Source organism: Onychostruthus taczanowskii, unplaced genomic scaffold (assembly GCF_017590055.1).
Source record: "Onychostruthus taczanowskii isolate IOZ18803 unplaced genomic scaffold, ASM1759005v1 scaffold86, whole genome shotgun sequence".
Taxonomy (NCBI): domain Eukaryota; kingdom Metazoa; phylum Chordata; class Aves; order Passeriformes; family Passeridae; genus Onychostruthus; species Onychostruthus taczanowskii.
The window spans coordinates 866665-879550 of NW_024506552.1; the positions used below are offsets into that span (position 1 = coordinate 866665).

At 57.8% G+C, this 12886-nt stretch overlaps 1 protein-coding gene across 1 annotated transcript in view; it reads left to right on the forward strand.

The window, feature by feature from the left end:
• The window catches only part of CALN1 (calneuron 1), a 137156-nt gene that overhangs the window by 14534 nt on the left and 109736 nt on the right, over positions 1-12886 (forward strand). Inside the window, exon 2 of the mRNA XM_041425036.1 lies at positions 3868-4062. Coding sequence (XP_041280970.1) covers positions 3941-4062 — 122 coding nt within the window. The 5' untranslated portion in view covers positions 3868-3940. The remainder of the gene's footprint in view (positions 1-3867; positions 4063-12886) is intronic.

Here is a 12886-nt window from a genome sequence, read left to right on the forward strand (position 1 = left end):
AAATCCTGCCATGGAAGTGCCTGCAAGCCCTGTTGGACATCTTGGAAGTGACTGAGTGACCTGCGAAAGGAAGTGTTTTGGGATGAAGGGTACAATAATCCACTGTCTCCCTCCCCTCCTCTCTGCACTTCCCCAACCCTCTCTCACATCTGTGACCCTCTCCACCATCCTGTGCCTCTCCTGGAAAGAAACATGAGATGCGAAAGGAAAGAGGCACTGGGGGAATGTGGGAATGCAGCTGTCTCAGCATCAGTCCAAGCTGCGGTGTGAGGGAGCCCTGAGCCCCAGCCAGCCCTGCCCGGTACCTGCTCCCAGCCCCTTCTCCAGAGGTGAAGTCTGGAGCAGCTGCTCATTTCCATTTAAGCTGTGGGGTTTGGGCTATTAATAAGCCTGGAAAATAACCACATGTTCCCTGAATTATGTAACAGATGTTAAGTTCCCCGAGATGAAGAGGTGTCAGCCTGATGGAAGAAGTGATGTGAGGACCTCTCTTTTCCCTTGGAGCTGGGTTTCTCCTCTTCTGAGCAGAACTGATTATCAGAGAAAAGAAAGCGGTGTCACCCCCGGTTTGGACGAGCCCCACCTTTGCTCCGTGCCCGTGTTTGTGCCCTCCTGCCTCTCCCCAGCAGCACATTTTGGTGACAAGTGTCACCCGAATGCCGCGGCAGGATGTGCTGGGATGAGCGCGGCTCCTGAGTCACCGCCGGCGCTGGCTCCTTCCCCTGGCAGAGAGCGACAGGAGGAGAGGGAACGCAGGGCCAGGAGCTCGCAGAGCCGGGCCAGCGAGGGGGCTGGGCGGACAATGCCTTCCCAATTAACCCTTTCAGGGACACAGCAGCCACCGAGGTGTTCACCGCCTCACTGGGGTGCTGTGAGACAGGCTGGAGGTGAGGACAGAGAGGGTGTCTTAGGGAGGGGGTTAAAAAGGGTCTCGTTTAGTCTTCTCTTTGATAATTTTTATTTTTAGGGTTGTTGTTCCTGATCTTCCTCTCTCCCAGAGTGAGCTCTCCTGAGGAAAGGTTCTCAGCAGTTCAGGGTGGTGTTTACCCACGATGGAGCTCTTCCTAAAATCCCTGCCAGGGCACTTGGCATAAAGATTGAGGCCACACCTCGAGGATGAGGAGCCTCCAGTCCTGTGTCCTGTTCTGGGCTGCTCCAAGGAAGACCCTGAGGGGCTGGAGCATGTCCAGGGAAGGGAATGGAGCTGGGAAGGGTCTGGAGCCCCACGAGGGGCTGAGGGAGCTGGGAAGGGGCTGAGCCTGGAGAAAAGGAGGCTCAGGGGGGTCCTTGTGGCTCTGCACAACTCCTGACAGGAGGGGACAGCTGGGGGCTGCCCAGGGATGTTTGGAGTGCCGATCCCTGGAGGTGCCCAAGGAAGGGCTGGAGGTGGCACTCAGACCTCTGGGCTGGGGACAAGGTGGGGATGGGGCACAGCTTGGACTTCATCATGGAGATCTTTTCCAAGCTCAGTGATCCTGGGATTGGAAGATGGAGGGGAGCTGTCAGCAACTGCACAGAGCAGCTGAACCTTGGAAGAGTCGTGTCTGGATGGGGATTGGAGACCCAGGGCCCAGGGGTGCCAGGTTCTCTGTGGGTGGAGATAACACGGGCGAGACAGAAACCAGAGGCACGGGACGGCCACGCTCCAGGAGGAGCTGCTCCCCCCACCCCGGGGTGACTCTGCTTAGATTTCATTTCTCATCTGCTCCAGCATCGCCTGTTTCTCACCCGCCGGCAGGACAGTGGCGAGCCCCTGGTCCAGCACCGGGAATGCAGCTCAGGCACAGCCAGGGATGGGACAGGTCCTGAGGGTGGGGACAGGTCCTGTGCGTGGGGACAGGTCCTGGGCATGAGGATGGGTCCTGCTGCAGTTGTGGCTGTGTTCTGCCACCACCACCGTTAATGGCACTGCAGGGGAGGAGGGCTCTCCTGGATTCCTCCCTCTTTTTTCACATCCTGCACGAGGCAGGGACAGAAATGAAGGAAGTGACTTCCTGCCAAGTGTGGAATTCAGCAGGATTTAGGATGTGCAGGGACTCTCCTGAGCACAGACACCTCACCTGGACAGGCTGTCACAAGGCCGGATCCCCCAGGCAAGGAACTGATTGTTAGCCACTCGGCAGTAAAAAAGAAACATGGGGAGTAGGGGACTGGATTTTGGGTGTTTTCCCCATTTCTGCCCAGTTCCCCTACCCTTGTCCTTCAGGAGCAGCCTTGCACTCGGTGTTATTCACTGCTCACCACTGATTAATGGGCTGCTAATGGCATTACTTATTTCATTATCCAATCTGCAAGATCAGTCATTATCTAGGGAAAAGGAATGTCCATTTCTTACTGGCATTAAGTGGTTGGCTGGCGGGGTAAAGTGCAAGGTTCACATTTAGGAAGAGGAGCAAGAAGAAAATTTATTTTCAGGGAGAAAATTTGCACTGAAAGTCATCTCCAAGTTTGTATTACCCAAAGAGTGGAGCTCCCATATCAGAGGAGGTGTTGCAAATCACAGAGATAAAAGAGGTAGCCCAAAACATAAGGACTGTATCAAGAAGATGCCCTCAGAGGGCTGGGATAACAGCGCTGGTAGTAATAATAATAATTATAATTTAAAATAATTATAATTTATAATAATACACCTTGGAGGGCTGGGTCAGAGCTCAGGTGCTTGAGGTGTTGTGCAATTGCAGGCAAAGAAATTATTGCTTTCAATTCACCTTCCACAAAAAGGGCGAGCGAGGCCAGCTGGCGAGTGACAGATGGGCAGGGGACAGCAGGGAGGGGACAGCAGGGAGGGGACAGCCGGGGCGCGGCCCGGGGCCCGGCAGGACCGCGGGTAGCCCGGAGCCGGTGTCAGGAAGGATAACGAGGGGCATGTGTGGGGCACCCGGCAGCACCGGGGCCAGCAATAAATAAATAAATCAAGTGTCTGTCAGAGCACCTGTCTGAAGGATCAGAGATTCATGGAATGTCCTGAGTGCCGAGGATCCGCAAGGATTGTGAAGTCCAGCTCTGGCCCCGCACAGGACAGTCCCTAAACCACAGCACGTGCCTGTGAGCATTGTTCCATCGCTCCCTGCCTCACGGCTGATGTCCCTAAAGGAATGGGGACGGGGCCAGCCAGGTCCGAGCCACCAGGGGCCCTGGCATGGCCACGCTGGGCCATGGAAGGGGAAGGGGAGCTGTGGCCTGGGCTGGCAGTGGCCGCAGGGCCCTGTGGGGAGGGGCAGGAGGCACAGAGGGGTCGTCGGGCTTGGAGGGTTTGTGTGTCACAACTGGAGAGGTGACACTCGCTGAGGGGACACCCTGGGGGTGACACCTGGCAATGAAAGGTGCTCCTCTTGTCCCGGCACATCCCTGGGGTCAGCCCTGCCCGGTGCCACCTCCTGTAACAGAGCTGGGGCCGCTGCAGGGACCCCGAGCGAGGCGCTCCCGGCTGGCCCCGGTGGCAGCGGGCTCCTGGCCGGGGGCTCACGGAAGCCCATGTGGATGTGTGCAGGAGCCTTTCCAGCATGTGCCCAGCATTTCCAAAGAAGGCCTTTGGAAGCTGCGGGTCTGAGCTCCCCCAGCCCCGTCCCTTCCATGCGCTGTGTGCCAGCCCTGCCCTGCCAGCACAGGAGCCCATGGCTGGTGGCCCGGAGGAGCGGGGCCGTGCCCCGGAGGGCACCGTTCCCAAGGCACCGCGCATTCCCCGCAAGCCCCGCTTGTATTGGGAACCCAACATCTGTTCCAGATGTGGCCGCTCGGTGCCGGCGCTGCCGCGCTCCTGCCGCTCTTGTCTCGCTCCCCGGCATGAATTATTGACAGCTGGGGTTTGAATAAATGATAAAGCCTGGCCGTGCGTGCGTTGAAGTTTGTGTCGTTCCTCGCCCGCAGAGTCGCGCTCCGGGCTCGCCCGGCCCCATGATGAGCTCGCCCAGCGCCCGGGCCCCGCCGACTCGTCTGCCTGATGGGGCTGATCCAGGAGCCGGCAGAGGGGCAGCCCAAGCATGAAGGTGGCCGCGGGGATGAGTCTCCCGGCGAGAAGGAGGAGCCGCCGCAGCGGAGCAGGCAACCAGAGTTCCCCTCCTGGCAAGTGCTTTTCTGCTCTCCGGTCCCTTCCCGGCGCTGGCAGGGAGGGAGGGAGGCAGGGAGGGATGGAGGGAGGCAGGGAGCGAGGGAGGGAGGGAGCGACGCTCCTGCCCCCGGGGTGGGCGTGGGGACACCGCGGGTGCGGGGAGTGTCGCGGCGGGGACGGTCCTGCCTCTGACCCTGGAGCAGAACCCGCCCCAGGCGCTGCTGAGCGCGGGCAAACCCCGAGCATCTCCCGGGAGGGCAAAGGGACTCCGGGCTGGAGCCAAAGGTGGGTCCCAACCGAGCCAGCCCCTCCTTTCCTGCTGCCTCCGCCTGGGAAGTCCGAGTGGAATTTTGGAAGCCTGGTAGCCTTGGATTTTTTTTTTTTTTTTTATTACTTTTCTTTCTTCACCATTTTGAAAAATGGCTTGACTCACAGTTGCATGAGGCTGTGGGGACTCACAGCAGACCATCTGTTTCAGCTGTTAACAGTCATTAATTCTTTCGTAATTTTTGCTACTTTTGAGACACTTTGGAGAAAAAAAAATATGTTCTGGATGGCATTGGAGGAGTTCAAAGTCACTAACATATTTTTCTCAGAGAAACAATGTGCCGTGAATGCAGTTGTTCTAAAAGAAATACGTTTTTATTGGCTTTCTAAATGGGGAATTTGTCTCCTGTGGCCATGCAGGAGGACACGGTGTTTATCTCCTTTTCACCATGTATTTGGCTCATACCTGCACTGCAATCCACGGACTGAGCAGGGTTTTTCTGGGTTGAATCTACTGCAGAAAGGCTTTCATTTAAAAAAAATACAGTAAGATTTTCTCTTAAGCCAGTGCATTTCTGGGCCCAAGCATGCAGTGATTAACTCAGCCGGATTGTCTCCAGCCCTCCTGCTCTGGCTCTGGGAATCGCCTCCCTCCTCGGACAGGCGCTCCCAGCTGATGGCTTGGGGTGCTGGGTGGAGCTGGGGCACCTGGCCTGGTACATAACGGCACAAATCCATCCCATTGTCACTGTCCCCCCCAGCCTGGGCACATGGACCCTCCTGCCCCGTGTTCCCTGCAGAGGGGCTGTTCCTGAGCCCCCCAGGGAATCCAGCTCTCTGTGCTTCAGCTGTGCTCCCCACCTGCTCTATCAGAGCCTTCACCCAGGGCTGGGGTTCACCCCAAAGCCCCCCTGGAGGTTTCCCTGTGGTTCATGGAAAGTTTTAGATGCAACAAAAAAACCAACCTTGAGCTTCTCATGGAGTGCCAGGACAGAGGGAATGGTTTTAACAGCCAGAGGGGAGGGATGGATGGGATATTGGGAGGGAATTCTCCCCTGTGAGGGTGGGCAGGCCCTGGCACAGGGTGCCCAGAGCAGCTGTGGCTGCCCCTGGATCCCTGGCAGTGCCCAAGGCCAGGCTGGATGGGGCTTGGAGCAGCCTGGGACAGTGGGAGGTGTCCCTGCCATGGAAGGGGCAGAACTGGATGGGCTTTGAGTTCCTTCCAACCCCACCCAACCCATTCTGGGATTCTCTGGTTCCATGATTTAAGGAAATGGAAAGAGAGGGTGCAGTACCTTGGGAACACGAGGTGGGGGCAGCTCCCCCGAGGGAGGCCTTGGTGCCACCACTAGGCCGTGGGGTGGGGACAGCAGAGCATGTCATGGCTGAGCAGCTTTGGGTCCTGTGTCTGTGTCAGGAGGTAAAACACGGCCAGGAGCCTGCAGAGCTCCTCTGGGGAATGCAGAGCAGAAGGGCCCTGCCCTTCCCTGCCAGTGACACCGGGGAGGGGACAGCCAGGGCCCGGGGAGGGGACAGCCAGGGCCCGGGGAGCACCTCCAGCCATCCGCTAGCACTGCGGCTCCGGGTGCAGTTACAAAGGTGGTCTGGAAGGGCTCCCTGGAGCTGGCCAAGGAGCCCTGCCCGGGGCAGGCTGCGGGAGCAGCGCCTCAGCACTGCCTCTGGGGCCGGGCTGAGGCTGAGCCTGGGCTGGGGCACCGAGGGACACGTGGGGACAGGGGTGGCACAGGATGGCAAACCCCAAATAGCTCCATGGGGCGCAGCAGAGTCCATGGGATGTGCCCGGAGAGCTGAGCTCAGGTCTGGGTGATCCCATATTCCAGGGATGGACTGGAGCCATCTCCTGACCTTTTCCACACCATCCCTGGGTCCTGCTCTCCTTCCTGAGCAGGGGCTGTGCCTGAGTGCTGGAGGACAGCCAGGATGTGCTCGCCAGCAGAAGGTGCAGGAATTCACATCTGGAGCCTTGCAGACATTTGGGGCCAGTGTGGTTTTCATTTGAGGCCTTTCCGTTCTCCATTGACTTAATTAAATTATATATAAAAAAAAAAAAAGCAGGCAGGATTGGGCTTTTTTTTTTCTCTCTTTTTTTTCTGATCAGATGCCTGGCTCGGAGTGCTACTGAGCCAATTTTCATTTTAAAATTTCCTTTCATTTTAAAGCTCCCCACAAGAATTTGGAGCTGCAAACCAAAATGAGGAGGTGTCAGACTTCACAAACCAACCCAACCCCAAACCTATTCATTAACTCAAAAAGCATCTTCTGTTTTGTCAATTTTCTGGAAAAAAATTAGCTTTTCAATTTTTCTTTTTTTCAAATAAAAACATTGCTTTTAAAAAGAAAAAACAAACAATGAATTAAGCAGAAGTACTCCTCGTGATTCGCTACAGTGGAGAGAAATGGAGGTTGGCTCTTGGCTGAGGGCTGCTCTCCCCCTTTGCCCTTCCTGCTGCCAGCCTGTGCCATGGGACAGAGAATTTCTGGGCCATGGACACAGATTTGCAGGTTTGATAAGGATGATTTGAGATCCTGAGGCCTCTGTTTATTCCTGATGCCCAACATTTGTTGGTGCTCCCTGCATCCATCCTCCTCTTCCTTCCTCCAGGAGCTGAGAGCTCGGTGCACCCCGAGAGACCCCCAGGGCCCAGCCTGGAAATCCCTGCCCGCTGCCAGTGCAGGGAGGGAAGGGAAGGGAGGAAGGGAGGAAGGGAGGAAGGAAGGAAGGAAGGAAGGATCTCTCCCCAGCATGAAATTTGCCCATTAACACCCCAGACACCAAAGCCTCAATGGAGCTCTTCCCTCAGCTCAGATGCCTCTCCCTAATGGGAAGTCTAAAAATAAGCACATTCTCCACAAACAGCTTAAAGATGTTGAAAATGAAAAGCAACAAAGGCTAGAGAATGGATGAGTCACTAAATTACAGGGCTATCTTTCGAAGAGCAAAACAAACCCCACCGAGCCCCCCCAGGCCTGGCTGCTGAAATTCCTGCTGGCTTTGGGGCTGGGCCGGGGCTCTGCCCTTTGCAGGCCTCGGCTCAGCCCCGTGGGCTCTGAAGGGTGAAACCTCACCCTCTTCTGCTCCACTCTGTGCCAGCGCTGCTCTGAGTGACCAGAGGAAAGCCAGCCTGCCCAGCAGCACGAACAGGAGGTGCTGCTCTCTCCCACGTGGCCGTTGCTGGGAGTTCTTTGGGATAACTCCCCTCGCAAGAGCTCCTGGGATGAGGAGCCTTCCTGCAAGGGCTGTGAGCAAAAATTCCTGTCCACAGAGCGTTCCCTGGCCCCAAGGGAACCACAAGTGTTTGGAATTTCTCTGGGAGAAGATCTCTGTGGGTGTCACTGCATGTCTGTGCCTTTAGCTGGGTGAGATAACACAATTAAAGGTTTGGGAGCTTCCCCCTCCCTCAAGGTCTCTGTTCAATGAGCTCCACCAGGGTGGAGTCTGTTGCAAAGCTGCAGCTTTTTTAGCATTTGCAGATGAGCTTGAATCAAAACGCTGGCATTTGAGGCAGCAGGAAAGGGACTGGCTTGGTGCCAAAGCTGTGCCTACATCTGATGTTTGCAGCCAGCCCCAGCTCTGGGAGAGGCTGCAATGAGCCCTTGGGTCCCACAGACCGTGGGCTGAGGCACAGGCGTGCCAGCCCAGGCTGGGTGTGCGCTGCCCCCGGGCCTGCGGGGCTGCAGGGTGTCCCTTGTGCCCAGGAGGAGCCCCAGAGTGCTCTGCCTTGGAAGGGACTTCAAAGGGATCCAGTGCCACCCCTGCCCTGGGGACACTTTCCACTGTCCCAGGCTGCTACAGCCCAGTCCAGCCTGGCCTTGGGCACTGCCGGGGCTGAGACAGCCACAGCTGCTCTGTGTCAGGGCCTCCCCCCCCTCACATCACCCCCAGCACCCTCGTCCACCCCTTCTGTGGCTGCAGGAGGGAACCAAGGCCGGCAGCCTGGCCCGTGTCCCCAGCCCGCTGCGGCACCGCTGGCTCGCTCCCGGCCCAAAGAGCCCTTTGATCCATAAATCCATAGGCTGAGCTGGCAGCTCCAATAAAAGCTGTGCCCAAGGATCATCAATCCTGGAGCAGAGCTCGCCCAGCAGTGATTTAATCTCAATATTCCATTCTGAAATGTGCTAATTAAACTCCAGGAGAAAGCATCCAGTGCAGAAGCGAGGTGGAGGAAAAGGAAAAATAAAAGTTTCTCCTGGAATCATTAAGCACCATTAAGACATGAAAATCCAGGCTAGGGAGCAATTGTACTCCTTCCACCAAGCGTTTCATCAGAAATAATGGGGTGGAATTAAGCAATACCGAAAATGTGGGCTCGGGGTTGGAAAACCTCTCCCACTCGAGGCTGGGAAAGGCTCCCGAGCCCTCCTTGGGGAGGGGACAGTAGGTGTTGCCCAGGGCATTCCAAACTGGAGTGGGCAGAGCCCCCTCTGAGCGCTGTGGGGAAGGAAGGATTGCAGACCTCCCCCCTCCAAGGGCCTTCTCGATTTTCTGGGCTTTTCATTCCAGAGGGTCATCCCTAGCAGAGCAAAACTCTTTAATCCCATCGAGGACTTTCTTCTCTGAGGGACCTCAAAGTTTGGCTCCCATTTGGCTCAAAGGATCTTTGAAAGCCACGCAGCTCTCCCAGAGCCATAGCCTGGCTTGCCCTGCCTCCCCTTGGACACCCAATTTATTGCTGCTGGTCCCTCACCCCTCGCTGGCCTCCAGAGCTGCCCTGGAGGTGGCTTTGCTGGGCAGCTCCCCGCGAGCTGGGCTCCATGGAAGGAGCCTGCCTGGAGTGAACAGCTCCCTGGGGAATTCCAGCTGGTGCTGGTCACGCCTTGTGGGAGTGACACCCCCGCGGTGTCCCCAGGCAGGGACAGAAGCCTGCCCTGCTGCCATCACTCGCTTTGTCATGTTAGGATTTTGTTGGTTGTGCTGTAGCATTTCCAGGAGTGTCTTCCAAACATCCCAGGGCTGATTCCCAATGAAGCTCCATCCTCCTGAGAGCTCCGTCCCAGCCTCAGCCCCAGGAGAAGCTGAAAACCAGAGGCTTTGCAGTGATCAGCTCCGTACTGTAACAAAGAAAAAAGGGAAAGGAGCCATGGGCTGCTCCTATTGATGTGGACACAATCTGGACATATTCTGGATCTATTTGGGGATTAATGAGAACTCGGTGCTTTAAGAAATTTTAATAATAAATATATCAGCCTAATGGATTTTCCAGCTACTGTTTTCAGCCATGAAGGTTGGGACCTTTTTGGTTAATGTTTTCCAGAGCTGAAGGAAAGGAAATTAGCTAAAGGCAGGGAATAACTTTCCCAAATGAGGAGGTTTGCCCCCATTCACTCACACAGGCAGCCCAGATGGAGATGAGGCAGCTTGCAGGTGAAAGTTTTCTCATGGGTCAAGGGAAAAAAGTAGGAATGAAAAGTAAAAGGATGAGATTCATGTGCATCTCATTCTGATGGAACAACATTTGGTGCCATCACTCACCTTCCACCGCTGATGCTGAGGGCCTTGCTCCTGGAGCAGGGATTATCTTCTCACTGAATGCCAATAACTTCATAAAAACGGTAAAACTGGGATGTAGCCCAGCCCTGATGGTTTATAAGGGACTTGGAGCGTGGCTAAATTCCTGAATCCCCGTGCAGGCAATGTCCAGGCAGTGGGAGAGGGGCAGTGGGATGCAGAAATCCCACCCTGGGGCAGAACAGCTGAGCTGGTGGAGCAAAAAGACTTGAATATCAGTGGAGACGGGGTTTATATGGGGTTTATCTGCACAGGGAGCAGAGAGAGCCAAAATCCCTCTACCCCCAGGTCCTGAGCTGCAGACCGTGTTCCTTGTGATCCAAATAAATCCCAGCACGGGGAACACAGTGACCCACGAGGCTGAAGGGAAGGAGACTGGAAGGATTTTACATCAGAAAAGTACAAGGGAGACAAGATGTGAATTAAACACCTTTGAGCCCTAAAATCGACACTCTGCAGGCTTTGTTTGGTGTGCACACGGCTGTGGGAGGGTTGCTGGAGATGACAGGTGTCTCTCCAGGCTGTTTTCCAGATCCAATTGAGGCAGTTTGAGCTGTGCTGGGCTCCCATCAGAGCCTCTCCTGCAGTCAGCTGCTGTCACAGCACAGCATCTCTGCTTCCTTTCAGCCCAAACTGGTTTCAGTCAAACCTCCCCTGCTGGGAGCGTCCTGGCCCAGCTGTCCCCCAGGGGTCAGGGGCTGTGCTGGTGCCAGGCAGGGATCCAAGGACTGTGTGCCTCAGGAGCATTCCAACAGGAGCTGGGGAGCCAAGCCAGCTCCACCGAGTGCTGGTACCAGCTGAAGGTGACTGCAGCAGGAAAGGGGGGAGATTTGGCCGGGAGAAGGGCACTCCTGCAGGCACCTCTTCCTTCCCAGGGCAGAAACCCAGGCCCCCAGGCCCCTTGGATGGGTGATGTGGCTCTGCCAGTGGGGCCAGGCAGGCTGAGGGCCCTGGATGCAGGGAGAAGCACAGTTTGTGCACACAGAGCACAGGACACGCCTCCAGGTGTGGATTCTTCTCCTCCACTACTGCTGGCCAAGAAGTCCAAGGCCATTCTGGCCAATATCAGCAATGGTGTGGCAGCAGGACCAGAGCAGTGAGGGCAGTGATTGTCCCCTGTGCTGGCACTGCTGGGGCACCTCTAATCCTGGGGGCAATTTTGGGCCTCTCACAAGACAGACCCTGAGGGGCTGGAACGTGTTCAGGGAAGGGTCTGGAGCCCCAGGAGCAGCTGAGGGAGCTGGGAAGGGGCTCAGCCTGGAGAAAAGGAGGCTCAGGGGGCCCTTGTGGCTCTGCACAACTCCTGACAGGAGGGGACAGCCGGGGGGTCGGGCTGTGCTCCCAGGGAACAGGGACAGGAGGAGAGGGAACAGCCTCAGGCTGGGCCAGGGGAGGTTTGAGTGGATACTGGGGAAATCCTCCCATGGAAAGGGTGGCCAGGCACTGGCAGGGGCTGCCCAGGGAGGTGGTGGAGTCCCCGTCCCTGGAGGGATGGACGTGGCACTTGGGGACAGGGGTCACTGGTGGGCTTGGCAGTGCTGGGGCAATGGTTGGACTTGATCCTGGAGGTCTTCTCCAACCAACGATTCAGTGCTTCTAAAAAAGGAACCGGCGGCTTAACCCCTCTCCCTGCCGAAAGGAGACCCGGAGACGCAACTTGCTGAGGGGCTCGGCCCCCCAGGAGCGGCTCCCTCCCGGCGCGGCGTTTATCGGGGCTCTGCCCTGCCCGGGGCTGGGCCGGCGGGGCCGGAGCCGCTCCCTGCGCGCAGCATCCCCGGCTGGGCTGGAGGATGGGGAGGAGGGGGCGGCCGGCGGCGAGGCACGGCGAGGAAGGGGTTAGCGGGGGCCGCGCCGCAGGGCTGGCGGCGGAGGGTGGTCCCTGGCCGGGCCGGGGGAGCGCGGCGCGGCGCGGCGGGGCTCGGGCTGCGCTCGGGGCTGCGGGGGCCATGGGGCGCTGAGCCGGGGCTGCCGCGCCGCGCCGCTCTCCTCCTCCTCCTCCTCCTCAGCATCGCCTCCTTTCAGTCCAGTTCTTCGCTTCTTTGATTTGATTTAATCCCTTCGCTTGGTATTTTTTTTATATTATTTTTTTCTCTCTCTCCGCCATCCCCACCGCCCAGATCTCTGTGTGCCTCCTCCCTCCATCCTCTGAATAACTCGTCTGGGAGCGATCTGGAGGGGCGGGGGGGGACAGTGGAGCCGAGCAAACCTGTGGCGGAGGAGCCGGCTGGTGGAGAGGTGAGTGAGGAGGTGGCCAAGGACGGGGAGCTCGGGCTGCCCCCCGGCCGGGCGGGGACGGAGGGAGGGCTCGGAGGGAGCCGGCTGCGCGAAGGCAGCGCCCTCCCCTCCCCGGCTCGGGGGCACCGCAGCTCCGCCGGGAACCTGTTGGGGCTTCAGCCAGCGCTGCCAGCCGGCTCAGACGGGCCGGCAGCCGAGCGATCCCCGCGGGGAGACCCACGGGAGGCCGTGGGGTGCGCGGGGGGCATGCTCGGGATGCTCATCCCCTCCCCTCGGTACCCGGATCCGCGGCCGTGCCCCCTCGCCCGCGGTGTGCGGCTGTGGGCGCTCACACGCGTGTTTGTGGAGTTGCTATGGAGCGGCACAACAGCACTTTGGCTGCCCAGAAAACCTTTTTCATTCGTTCCCTGGCCTCCTGCTTGTCCGTAGCGGGTGATGTAATGAGAGCTCGGTGTCTATGCGGTGTCCTGCTCTCGGGGAGTCGGACACGGGTGGAGATCCCGGAGCAGAGGGAGCATCCGCCATGTGTTTGAATGGATGGGTCCTTATGAATCTGTCAAACCCAACAAATGCACTTGACGGAGGAATTCGGCCCCAAACACCTCCTGATGCCGCTGTCGGCAACCAAAATGCTCCCGAGCAGAGTCGCGCCCGTCCCCCGCTGCCTGCTCGGAGCCGCGATGAGCCCAGCTCCGGCTGGTTTCAGCTGATTCAATCACCAGGTCCAACACCTGATTTGCAGTGCTCGCCTCCTGCTTCCCCTCGAGCAGCCCCAGGGCTGCAGCGGGGCGGGCTGAGCCGGCTCCTGG